Source organism: Chanodichthys erythropterus, chromosome 6 (genome assembly GCF_024489055.1).
Source record: "Chanodichthys erythropterus isolate Z2021 chromosome 6, ASM2448905v1, whole genome shotgun sequence".
In the NCBI taxonomy this organism is placed as follows: Eukaryota; Metazoa; Chordata; class Actinopteri; order Cypriniformes; family Xenocyprididae; genus Chanodichthys; species Chanodichthys erythropterus.
In genome coordinates, this window is record NC_090226.1 from 32,503,232 (window position 1) to 32,516,536 (window position 13,305).

At 38.7% G+C, this 13,305-nt stretch overlaps 1 protein-coding gene across 1 annotated transcript; it reads right to left on the reverse strand.

The window, feature by feature from the left end:
* Positions 1-817: 817 nt before the first annotated feature.
* Positions 818-12,700, reverse strand: inpp1 (inositol polyphosphate-1-phosphatase). The gene is made up of 6 exons (XM_067388670.1): positions 12,561-12,700; positions 11,481-11,693; positions 11,331-11,391; positions 7,800-8,000; positions 6,976-7,150; positions 818-2,691 (listed from the first exon to the last, which is right to left on the reverse strand). The coding sequence occupies exons 2-6, from the start codon at positions 11,682-11,684 to the stop codon at positions 2,190-2,192; spliced, it is 1,143 nt and encodes a 380-aa protein (XP_067244771.1). The 5' UTR covers positions 11,685-11,693; positions 12,561-12,700; the 3' UTR covers positions 818-2,189.
* Positions 12,701-13,305: the final 605 nt, after the last annotated feature.

The following is a 13,305-nucleotide window of genomic DNA, read 5'->3' on the forward strand; positions in this document are numbered from 1 at the left end:
TTGGTACCTTTGGCAGTGTGGGCAGGTGCCAAATCCTGCTGGAAAATGAAATCAGTATCTCCATAAAGCTTGTCAGCAGAAGGAAGCATGAAGTGCTCTAAAATTTCCTGGTAGATGGCTGTGTTGAATTTGAAAACACAGTGGACCAACACCAGCAGATGACATAGCAGCTTAAATCATCACTGACTGTGGAAACTTCACACTGGACTTCAAGCAACATGGTTTCTGTGCCTCTCCACTCTTCCTCCAGACTCTGGGACCTTAAATTCCAAATTAAATGCAACATTTACTTTCATCTGAAAAGAGGACTTTGGACCACTGAGGAACAGTCCAGTTCTTTTTCTCCTTAGCCCAGGTAAGACGCTTCTGACGTTGTCTTTGGTTCAGAAGTGGCTTGGTACGTGGAGTGTGACAGTTGTTTCCTGAAGAAGTCTGTGTGTGGTGGCTCTTGATGCACTGACTCCAGCTTCAGTCCACTCCTTTTGAAGCTCTCCTAAATTCTTAAATCGGCTTCACCTGACAATCTTCTTAAGCCTGCGGTCACTCCTTTGACTTGTAAACCTTTTCCTACCACACTTTTTCCTTCCAGTTAACCTTCCATGAATACGCTTTGGCACAGCACTCTGCAAACAGCCAGCTCTTTCAGCAGTGACCCTCTGTGGCTTACCCTCGTTGTAGAAGGTCTTGATGATTGTCTTCTGGACAACTGTCAACTCAGCAGACTTCCCCATGACTGCTGTTGGGATTACTGACCTAAACCCAGTATTTATACCCTGAGAATGGTAATTTAATAGATCTTGAAATTAAATATTCTAATAATTTGAGATGAGCAGCAAGCTGTAATCATCAAAATGAAAACAAAAAAGTGGAAATATTTTACTTTGTCTAATAAGTCTATAATATATTTAAGTGTTGCTTTTTGAATTAAATTACAGAAAACTTTTCATGATACAGACTTTTTCATGATATTCTAATTTATTGAGATGCACCTGTACTTACTTTTTTAGGGAGTAATGCAATATTGTAACATATCACTTTTAAAAGTAAATTTCCCCACTGCTGATTAATGTGTCAAAATATTCACAAAGACCTAAGCCAAACATGTATTAATATGATTAATGTTAATGTGAAAATGTGATTTGTAACCCACCCGATTTTGATCAGATTTATCCAGTATTTGCTATAAACTGACTCAAATCACATGACCTGCGTGTGTACAGTATGAAGTGACACTTTGGGTCCTTTTCTAGTCATAAGCACACTGGCACTGACACAAAGCCAAGAGGGGATTAAATGAGGATCTTTTTGATGTTTTTTGCACATAAAAGGGCATTGATAATCCTCTGTGCTGTCTTAAACTATTTTTGGTGCTTAACATTTTTGTGTAACACTGATAACAAGAACCATTATTAATAATTGAGCAGCAGATTGGCATATTAGAATGATTCCTGATGGATCATGTGACACTAAATAACAATCATGACAATAAATGACATTTTAAAACAATTTTTATATTGTTATATTTCACAATACTACTGTTTACTGTATTTTTGATCACATAAATGCAACCCTGGTGAGCAGAAAACACTTAAAATTGATTACTTTTGTTGTGTATTTAACAGACAATAATATTTTGAAATAATTTGTACATTTTAATATGGTCAAGTTCTTGCTGAATATTTTAGGTTTGAAAAATTCATAGTTTCCATAAAGGTTAAGAATGAGACCGTAAAGTACAATTCAAGCCAAATGTTTTTCCGGTGAGAGCTCTCATTGCACTCATTATGTCTTTTTCAGAGTGAAATAAGAAGGGGGGGAAAATATGTCAAAAGCATCACCATAAAAGGGCATGAATGTCCATATGTTACGTATGATAATCCAAACCCAGAGAACTGTCAGTTTCTAGCTTTCCTTTTGTCTCTGGTGGCCAGCAGTAACTGTAAAATGTGTGATATCATCTGTAATGAGGCAAACAGTGATTGCTTTCCTTTCCCTTTTCTCTTCTTCCAAAAAATAAAACTGAGCAGACAAGTATTAAGATATATTTTTTCACCTGAAAAGCTACAGCTTTAAATTAATATTTGAATATGTCACTATATCTTATAAAACTAGAATCATAAATCACATAAGATTATGCAAAAACAAAATACAAACATACACAAACTTGCATAAGTATCTTAATATTCTTGTCATATCTTTCCAGCAAGTGCCGCCACGACCTTATCAATTATGCTGGAGTCCAAATAGGCGATGATTCCTCCTTGGTTGGCCCATCTCTCCACACCTTGGCTGTGGTTGCGGGGCTGGTGGTAGGTGAGTTCAGAGGTGTGTCCCTTGTGTCCGTTGAGGTGGGCGCGCAGGCACTCGCTCAGATCGGAGATGCCGCCGCCCAGCGCCCGCAGCACCGCGTGAGGAGCGCACGAGTCCCACTTGAACGTGCTGCCCTCTGACAGCACATACACGTCCACCAGACCCTGGACCACGCACAGGATCTTGTATCCCGCGCCGGACGCGTACATCAGCGAGCTGTTGGGAAGTGTCGCGAGTGCATCCTTGACGGCGGTCCTCTCGCTGGAGCTCAGCAGCACCGACAAACACTCGCTCTTCTGTGGATTCGACGGCCTGCACCGTGTGTACGAGCAAACATTCACATCTCCATAGGAAACACCCCAGATGTGCTGGCCTTTCCATCTACAATCAGGACAAAATAAAGTCATGAAGTAATCCAGTAACCTACATATTTCATGAGGTATTAGGTCATGATAGCATAAATCTTTCGGTGACACTTTAGAATAATGGTCTGTCATTAATAGGTAATTATGCAGGACAAATAAGTAGGACTACATTAACACTTCAGCTATATGAAAACAAGCTTAAATGGTTAGTTCACCCAAAAATGAAATTTCTGTCATTAATTACTCACCCTCATGTCGTTCCACACCTGTAAAACCTTTGGTCATCTTCAGGACACAAATTAAGAAATTTTTGATAAAATCCAAGGCTCAGTGAGGCCTTCATTACCAGCAAGGTCATTTCCTTTTTCAATTCCCAGAAAGCTACTTAAGACATATTTAAAACAATTCAAGTGACTGCAGTGGTTCAACCTTAATATTATAAAGTGTTGAGAATACTTTTTGTGTGCCAAAAAAAAAACAAACAAACAAAATAAGGACTTTATTCAACAATATCTAGTGATGGGCGATTTCAAAACACTGCTTCATGAAGCTTCGAAGCTTTACAAATCTTCGAATCAGTGGTTCAGAGTGCCAAAAATCATGTGATTTCAGAAAATAAGACTTTGTTATGTCAAAAGTGTTTTGAAATTTCGATAGTTCACGTGACTTTGGCAGTTTGATACACGCTCTGAACCACTGATTCGTAAAGCTAGGAAGCTTCATGAAGCAGTGTTTTGAAATCGCCCATCACTAGATGTCGTTATTTATTTGGCACACAAAAAGTATTCTCAATGCTTCATAACATTAAGGTTGAACCACTGTAGTCACATGAACTGTATAAAATATGTCTTTAGTAGCTTTTTGTGGGCATCTGAAAGTGTTAATAATCTTGCTGTCAATGGATGCCTCACTGAGCCATTGGATTTCATCAAAAATATCTTAATTGGTGTTCAGAAGCTGAATGAAGGTCTTACGGGTTTGGAACAACATGAGGGTGAGGTATAAATGACAGAAACTTCATTTTTGGGTGAACTAACCCTTTAAAGCAAAGTTAAAGGGGACCTATAATGCCCCTTTTACAAGATGTAATATAAGTCTCTGATGTCTGAAGTTTCAGCCCAAAATACCCCACAGATCATTTATTAAAGCTTATCAAATTTGCCCCTATTTGGGCTAATCACGCCATTTGTGTGAGTATCCCTTTAAATGCAAATGAGCTGCTGCTCCCGTCCCCTTTCCAGAAGAGGGCGGAGCTTTAACAGCTCAACAACAACAAAGCTGGAGAATCTCACGCAGCCAAAATGAGGATTGTCAGTAACGGTGTTCAGCCTTACATTGTTCAAACCGGAGTCGACACTGATGGAGAGACTCAGGAAGAAGTTACAACTTTTAGACGTTTCTGAATGGTTAGTGGATAAATTGATGTAGTTGCTGTGGAGTTGATTCAGCTCATCCACTAGCATGTGCCGTCATGTTCATCTTTTGTGCAAATCCAGCGTTGAATTGACCCTCATTTGTGAAGCAGTCCGGAGTAAAATGACGGCATGTCAACAACACTCTACTACAAAAACTCTGGCTGCGTCCGAAATAGCATACTTCCCTACTATATAGTATGCGAAAAACAGTATGCGATGCGAGTAGTATGTCCGAATTCATAGTATTCGAAAAACAGTAGGCGGGAAGTACGCGGATGACCTACTGCTTCCGCCTGAATTCTGTAGTAGGCATTCGATGGACGCTGCGCTATCCCGTGATGCCACAGGAGAGGATTCTTCATATTCAAAAATGGCGGAAAGCGCCAATATTCAGCTCATTCAAGTCCTTCAGTACCTCAGGGAAAAACGGTGTTTATTGTGGTTAAATTGCACTTGTTTAACATTATGTAAGTAAACGGCTGACTTATTGAAAGTTTAAACAATGTAATGAGAAGATTAAGAGTTGGCTGTAAAAAGATGTTTAATCATTATTACTGACAGAACATCAAGCTAACCAACAGGTCGAGATAACGTTACATCTGCTTGTTAACTGTTTTATTTAACGGAGACGTTCGTTGTTAAGCAGTTTAATGATATTAGAAAACTTAACGGACAGCAACATTCAGGCGGCAGTAGTTTATAGGCTGTAGTTTTTTAGAATATGTATATTATTATCATTGTATTTATTTGTATATATTGTATTTAATATTTAGGTTATGTTGTGCATTTCTCTCGCCCTCTCTGTCTATCTACACATTATATATAATGTATTCAAGTTTGTTTATTGATTCATGTCTTTTGTTTCTTGTGTATTTTTATATGCATTCATTTTTAACAATAAATTACTTAATTTCGTTGCTTCAAATCAGCCTCTGTCATGATATTCACAGATGTATTTTTATTCTGAGGTAAAATTTCCTAGCTAAATAGGTGATTATACTTTGGCATATTTAACAAGCTGTTGAAGAAAGTGTGATCTGCCTCCTTTAAGCTGTTGATTGAATCGACGTTAAAACAACGATGAAAGCGGTAAGCATTAATAAAAAAACATTGCTGATGAAAGCGGAGTGGAGTAGGCCCTTTAAATTTTCGCGCTTGTTGTAGTCCTTAAACATCATTCTTTCTAACAGAATATCTCCCTTTGTATTGAAGTTTCAGCGCTGTAACTTTGCAGATGATGTCTGTGCTCAAACAGCAACTTTACACACTAACTAAAGATAAAAAGTGAAATCATAAATCAACCACCCCTTTAATTTACACAAGTTAATTATAACATTAAAAGAAATATCTGATCATCCTCCATAACAGGGTTTCTATTTACATTTCATACTGTCTGTGAACTCCTGTATTATCAGTGCAACGACTGACGCATTTGTATTACATTCCAAAGAGCTCTGTTATCAGCCCCACCGTGGAAAATGAAACCATACCTGTACTGGCTGGGCCGGATCGTCAAGGAATTAAACACTTAAAAAAAAAGAAGAAGAATGGATTGGCCTGATGGTGGAAAAGTGGCTTTTGAGCCACACTCAAAAGCACTGGTTTAACAATTTATTTCTTTGTGAAATTTTGAAAAAAAAAATAAATAAATTCACATAAATGTGGATGCAACATTTTGATGTGTAAATTTGTACAGCCTTTTCAAAACACATCTGTGTTACTTTCGCTGCTTTTCCACCATCAGGCCAAAGCTCTTTGCTTAAACGTTCCGTTCCGTGTCGATGCAGCCCAGCGGCACCGGATATGCTTTCATTTTCCAAATGTGCTGAGAATTCCAGGCCGAGAACAGTTTGAGCCTGCCGAACCAGGCTCAATTGGAAATATAATTGGAACCGATCCTCCAGTCGGTGGAAAAGCTGCTATTGACTGTATTTTTTCCCATGCAATTCACAAAAAAATACAAAAATAAAAATAAATAAATAAATAAATCAACACTATGAAAAACAGCAGAGTCAGGGAAAAACAGAAAGCCTTCATTGGAGCTTGTCAAACACTAAAACATGTAATACATGAGTACTTATAAAATTGAAGACTCAAGGTTTACTCCAAATTGAAGACTCATCTCCTGAATCATGCAGACAGAATTCTCTATTTCTTCATTAATTTGAGTTTTACAGTCAAAAAGTCTGTGAAATTAAGTTTTTGGTAGTTACTTTTTTGGATCTCAATTACTAGTTTGTGGCCGCACTGAAAAGAAGTGTGAAAAACCCAATTAACCCTCAAAAGGTTTGAGAACCAGACATAAAAAGGTAGTATTTACATAAGTACTGTTTACACAAATAATTTTATATTACTATTAGTTAGTTGTAGTTATTTTACAATCAGTGTGCAAATAGTCACTACAAGTAGTCATGACAAAAAAAAAACATCAAGGTAGTGTATTTGTTTTGTGACTGCAGCTAATTTTGAACAGAAATATTCAGAATTGACCCCTTTTTAACAACAGCGGTTCATCATTTCTCATATTTTATTCTTTTAGTCTCTGACAAGCTACAATAGAGGTTTTCTGTTTTTACATGAATCTTTAGGTTTTGTGTGTACAGGTTTATATTACATTGTGGTCCAAATGGTAAAACCAAAGCCGTACCCATATTTTCAGCACAACAAAGGGGAAAATATTTGTCTAAGCCAATCAAGTAATTTTACAACAACAGTGCAACAATACATGTGTTAACACTATTGGTGTATCCAACTCAAACAATCACTTCAGTGACATTTAGAAATTTTATTATTGTAATTTTTATAAAGCCACTGAATTATTTTTAGAGTGTAATAAAACCCTTTAGCTGTGGCTACATTTACACACAGTAAAGCAGCACTCTTACCCTTTACCCGCGGAGATTTTGCGGTTGAACGGCTGGTTTATGACACCCATGACTGGTTGACCAGTGGCTCGTAAGTAAACCCCAATCAGAACCAGAGCACACGGGAGTCCGGAAGGACAAAAGCCTTCATCCGGCTCCTCTTCCTCTTTCCCTTCAATGTACTGACTTGTACCATCTGTTCAAAGAAAATAACCAAATACATCTGTTGATAACCTGAACAACACATGAGAAAATAAGAAAAGCAAATAAGGCTCAACTTGTTTGTACTTCTTTTCTTTCTTTTTCTTCCATTCTGCCTTGTTTCAAAACATTATTTGTTAAATGTCTACAAACAACATTTTCCGGTTTTAAGGTTCAGTCACAGATTCTTTAATAATGTTTTGCACTGAATATCACCTGTACACGCCTGCAACTAGTTCTGAACAATGACACACTGCTGCATAAACATATCTGATAAAGTTGAGACTGTGTCTTCAAAAAACTTTTGGTTTAAACTGTAGAAAATACTAAAAAAATGCAACAATACTGGTTATGGCACACATTCAGTGAACTCAACACAAGTCTTTCAAATTACGCTCAGCATTCATATTTGGTTAGTTATGTAGAGTACACTAGACCTGGTATTGTGTCCTATGAATATTGTTGGCTTTATTACAAACTGCTTGTCATGTTTCTCATTTGTATAAAGTGTTCGCAAAATGAATACTGTACATTTAAAAGTAAATATATAAGTTAAATAAATTTAATACATTTTATGTTATTCAGTTGTTTGAGGAAATTGGTAGCCAAGTAAACAGATGGAGAGAAAATAACAAATACATTACCAATGGGATCAATCCAGATGCCCACATCAGCTGGGCTGATTGACAGCTGTAGAGATTCAGCCGTTTCATCTCTGAGCTGAAGGTCCTGATGGATCGCCTTGCTCAGGAGAGATGCGGCCGCTCGATCGCCATCCAGAACTTTAGCCAAAAGAGCAGTTGTGTCCTCTTCCTGAGCACAGACTGTCACAGTAACACTCTCCCCTGATTGACATACAATCACACACAACCTCCAGTTATTACATTGACTAGCTCTGAGTTTGAGTGTCCTTTGCCATCACAGAAGCATAAGTATGAGAAGCAAAGATGCCCAAAATAGCTTCAGAAAATTTAGAAATTAGAATTGAACTGCATGTTTCTTATAAACATTGGCCAACGTTTTTTGGTAACATCATAAACTGTAATATGACCACACAAAATATAATTTAAACTATTTTGCCGTTCAAAAACAAAAAGTTTTATAAATGGTAATCCTCAAGTTTCAGCCTAATAAAAGATTATGTATTTTAAATAAACAACATATGAGCTCAATGAAAATGCAAATTCACTCTCTGACAGATGATGTGGTGCAACCGGTTCTACTCAATCTGCTCCGAGCGGGACGCGAAACATCGTCTCCGGCGTGGGAATCGGGCTCTCTAACAAGGAGCTTAAAGACCACAGCCTCTAGGATTTAACAGGATTTACATCTTTAACTGGCCTACATAGTTACACTCACCCCCAAAACCTCACTCCCATCCGGGTCACGGCACCAAGTGTAACTGGTTCTACTCAACCCGCTCTGAGGGTGACCACGCGAACCGTGGTCTCCGGCATGGGAGTCAGGAACTCTGACGAGGAGGCTAACGACCGCAGCCTCTAGAATCAGGGGAGTGAGGTTCACATGCACTGCTCTTAAGCTGAGTTCAGACTGCACGATTTTCAAAGTAGTCGGGTCACTGTTCTTTTCACACTGCATGACTATCTTGGCCGGCATTCAGTCGCTGCTGTGTTCAAACTGCACGATGGATCGGCGACAGAAGGTTTCACACTGCATGACTTTACAATAGGAAGAACCGCCAACAACTCTGTCTGGCACGCAAACCACGTTTCACAACCAAACACACGCGAGATGTGACAAGAAAACAACGCGATATCACGCGTGCAAGACCGGAGTTCTCACGTGACAATGGGATTATTATTAAAAATGGTAGCCCGCAAGAAGCTTGCAATATGAATTGCCTGTGCGCTGATTTGCAGAGCAAAAAAGAAAAAGAAAGAATATGAAACGTTTTTATCTGAAACAAAGCCATGCTTGCTGATGTTGTGGTCTAGAACTCCTCCCCGAACTCCCCGCTGCTCTGTATCTTTCTCTCTCATTGGCTGTCGGTCATCGCCGATATGGTTTTCAGTCAGAACACTTTTCACACAGCAGGATTTTGAATCGCTGACAGGTCCAGATATTTAGCATGCCAAATATCTCACTGGCGTCGGCGACTCGTTGGCGATTCTCTCAGATCGCGTCTTTGTTCTTTCACACTGCGTGAACGAGCACCGATTTGCCTGTGATTTCGGGCATTTGTCGATTTCTCAAAACCTGTCGGCGAGCTAAAATCGGGGCTAAAATCATGCAGTCTGAACTCGGCTTTTATGGCCTATGACAGTTACAGTGTCACTTATTAACGCAGAGTTATCGCAGTTACTCCTGTACACAAAGCGGCTCTGCGCTACTTTATTAGGCGTCATACAGCGAGACAATGAAAAAAAAAAATGCTATTGAAACATTTCTGAATCCACCCCCCCCCCCCTCCAAAAAAAAAAAAAAAAAAAAAAAAAAACTCCTTGGATTTGCATTAATGACATAAATTGCCAATTTCAATGTCAGAATGGTGAATTTTGCCGAAAGGCGACAAGACATATGCATTTCAATATAATGCTAAGTATTACTCAGTAGTCCTCCAATATCCTCATAACATACTCAATAATGACATCTATGACTTTTTACTACATCATTCAACCATTTGCCTACCAGGTGCTACAGCCACAACTTCCCCAGTGGCTTTAACCCATCTGATTTTAAAAGGATTTGCATAACCCCAAATCAAATCCTGTCATACACACCCCCATGAACCAAGCTAAAAACTGCAGTCAGAAAGCCCTTTGCTTGAGTTTAGTGTAAACAGGGTTCGTGACTGCACTTACAAAGGTTTTTTTTTTCTTTCTGCATCATGTATCCAAACAGGGAGTCCCACAGGGCTCTGTACTAGGCCACTCCGATGTTGTCTACAACAGAACACTTGGTTCCTTTATGAAATTATGTCGTTTCTTATACCACTGCTACAAGGACAGCACTGTTCAACATAGTATTTCAATTCTAATTTGTCTGAATAAGTTTAAACCTTTAACATTTTCATTCTACTTTTCCAAGTAATCATCAAAACAACTTCTGTCAAGTAAATAAATGTGTACATTGTGCGACAATCTACTACAATATTTCATCTTTTCATAATTCAGTTGACACTATGAAAGCAAAATTGTCAATTCTTGTTCTATTGCAATTTTTATTATAAATGATTTATCTGTGCACGTAATGTTTCTAAATTCACATGCCTCATAACATTAATCAAAATAACTTCTCCTCCCTCTTGCAGCGTCTCTTCTCTGATGACGAGGGCGGGGCAACCTATCACTCACATGAGATCCACCAATAGCAAACCACAACCACCAAATCAATAGTTTTTCTTCCAGAAGCCATTTCACTCAGATACACATCACAATAAGGAAGAAAAGACTTTCACGTCTTCCGTTTCACGCCGACTTTAGGAGTCAAAGATCAAGTGCCACAAAAGTGATGAAAATTTAATTACAATTGCATACTAGGGGTTGAACAACTAAAGTTGACATTTATGTGATTAAAGTAGAGTCGACTAGTCGCTGATGACGCCATTAATGAACACATAAGCCTGAACTTTGTGCTGACAACTGAGACTCCAACACGTTGCCTTGTGCACGGCTATGGCACAATACAGATAAAGTAACAGCGTAAAGATTACATTTATATGAATGCATTAGTGAGAGAGCAGTTGCATATGAATTATTTCTACCTGGCAGCTTCGCTCTACTAATAGTTAAGCTGTGTGTTTTAGTTACTAAGAAATATATGCTTGCTTTCAGTTTCTAAGCTATTTTACTGAGAAATCACAGAACAGTGTTGACAAGGCATTTCCGCGCTACTGAACGATCTGTGCATGATGTGCGTTACAGCGCAGAACGCATTGGTTTAGAATGGCGATTAACTTACCTGTACAATAAATAAGCTGTTTAAAACATGCATTCTCCTGTCCAGATGGTATAATCACACATCTTGTGGAGGGTTCTCAGAGTATGCAGTTATTTGTGATTTTGGAGTGTAAATGTGGACTTCTATAGGACTGGTTGACGCCAAGCTTAAAGCGTTATGGCAGAGCATTCAAGTCGACTAGTCGGTGCAACCCCTATTGCATACTGAAATCCTTTCAAGTGCAGCATGAATCAAAGCATCTCGAGGTAACTCACCAAGCCCATTCTCAAACTTGTTTGACTCCTCTCCATGAATAAAGCCAGTCAGTTCTGGAAACTATAAAACAAGAATGGAGAATGTTTAGGCCTCAAGACAAACTGACTGAAATTATTTCTGATTTCATTGAAAGCCTTATTTTTAAGAACCTGGGCACAAACATCATGGCGAATCATTTCCTGTATCACCACATCAGCAAGTGTCTTAAAGTCCTGGATGAATTTCTTGTTTTTGTCAGCTCCTGTCTTTTCCTGTACCAGGAGTTCAAAAAGCGGCGCTTCCTGTCGACAGACGCGTGCCACATTGGCGGCTTTTTCTGCCACGCTCAGGAGCAAACGCAGCAACTCTGCCATACTGGAGACCTGTGAATCACACATACATTAGATCAGCTACAGTATACAGATTTCATAGTCACAACGATGCTGTTTCACAAGTATGCCAGTAATGTTTCAACACTATACAGGTCAAGTCAAAATCAGGTCAAACCTAAAAAAGAACTCTAACTGGGACAAAAACTTATGACGAACGCCCGAGGACACTGACAGACAGATGTCTTTGTGCAAATCAAATCACAGCTCCATAAGGAAATGCCTCAGAGACCTCTATCAACACATGAGTGTACCGAGTGTCACGCTGATATAGTTGCTAAGAGATTTGATTTGAGTCATAACACTGAATACATATGTAATGTAAAGTGAATTTGTATCAATGTTCAAATGCATGCTGCTAGTTCAACTTTGGACTCAGATACTGGGAATGGTGCAAATAAATGCAAATAGCCATGCAAATGTATATGACATCAATGTATGTCTTCTTCAAAGTAAAAACATATCACGATATACTTAAAACCATATTTTGATGGTTATTTTGAAAAGTAATATAGGCTACAGCCGTGGTGAACGCCTGTAGACATTTTTTCACAATATAACACTGTTTTCATCACCTCTACGGTCGGGTTTACTCCAACAGACACGCGTAAAGAAACAAACAAACACAGAGACAGAACACATAAGCACGTACACATGAAGCGCAGTCATAGACACACACACACACACACACACACACACACACACACACACACACACACACACACACACACACACACACACACACACACACACACACACACACACACACACAGCACTGCACATCTGTAATGAATCAAATGGCTTCCATTATTGCTGAATAGACCTAACAAATAAAGTAAACATGTCAATTGCAGCTCATACCGTTGAGATTGATGTGGTGTCCTTGAGCTGAAGTCGCGCGCTTCCTGTATGTCACTGTACTGCACTGATCCTCTGTCTGAGATCGCGCGCACACATCATCTCTGAAACGTGACCAGAGGACTTTATCGCAAGATGTTTTAAGTAACGGAAACGCCTCGGAAATGAGAGCATTTCCCCCTCTCATTGCGTCAATGGAGGAGGAGGAGTTTGTTCATGAATACCGCCCTCTGCAGGAGACGAACGTGCATTTCAGATAAACTAAGCTTCCACTGGAATGCAATGATACCTCTATGGACTTAGTAAGATAAACTCAAATGCATTAAGTGCTAGAAAAAAAATAAGCTATATTTTGCTATATTTTACTTTTTTTTGCAAAGCTTACACACGTTCCAAGGATATTCTTTTAAAATAGCACACACAACCTTATTAATTTGAAGTTACTTGTCATTCTAAATGTTTCAAGGATGTTCCAATAATGTTGTTACAAGAACGTTTTCTCACAACATTATGACGACATTTAAAAAACCTTCTACAAGCTATGTATAAATGACATTTTTGTGCTAACCTTTTGAGAACATTACTAAAGGTAGGGTAGGCAATTTTGAAGAGGTTAAAGGGATAGTTCACCCAAAAATGAAAATTTGATGTTTATCTGCTTACCCCCAGTGCATCCAAGATGTAGAGGACTTTTTTTCTTCAGTCGAACGCAAAATATGATTTTTAACTGCAACCGCTGCCGTCTGTT

Coding starts and splice junctions, on each gene's coding strand:
- inpp1 (XM_067388670.1), bottom strand. CDS start 11,684: ATGGCAGAGTTGCTGCGTTTGCTCCTGAGCGTGGCAGAAAAAGCCGCC. Junction 8,001..11,330: donor CAAGTTTGAGAATGGGCTTG/GTGAGTTACCTC, acceptor TATGTCAATCAG/GGGAGAGTGTTACTGTGACA. Junction 7,151..7,799: donor CATCTGGATTGATCCCATTG/GTAATGTATTTG, acceptor TTCTTTGAACAG/ATGGTACAAGTCAGTACATT.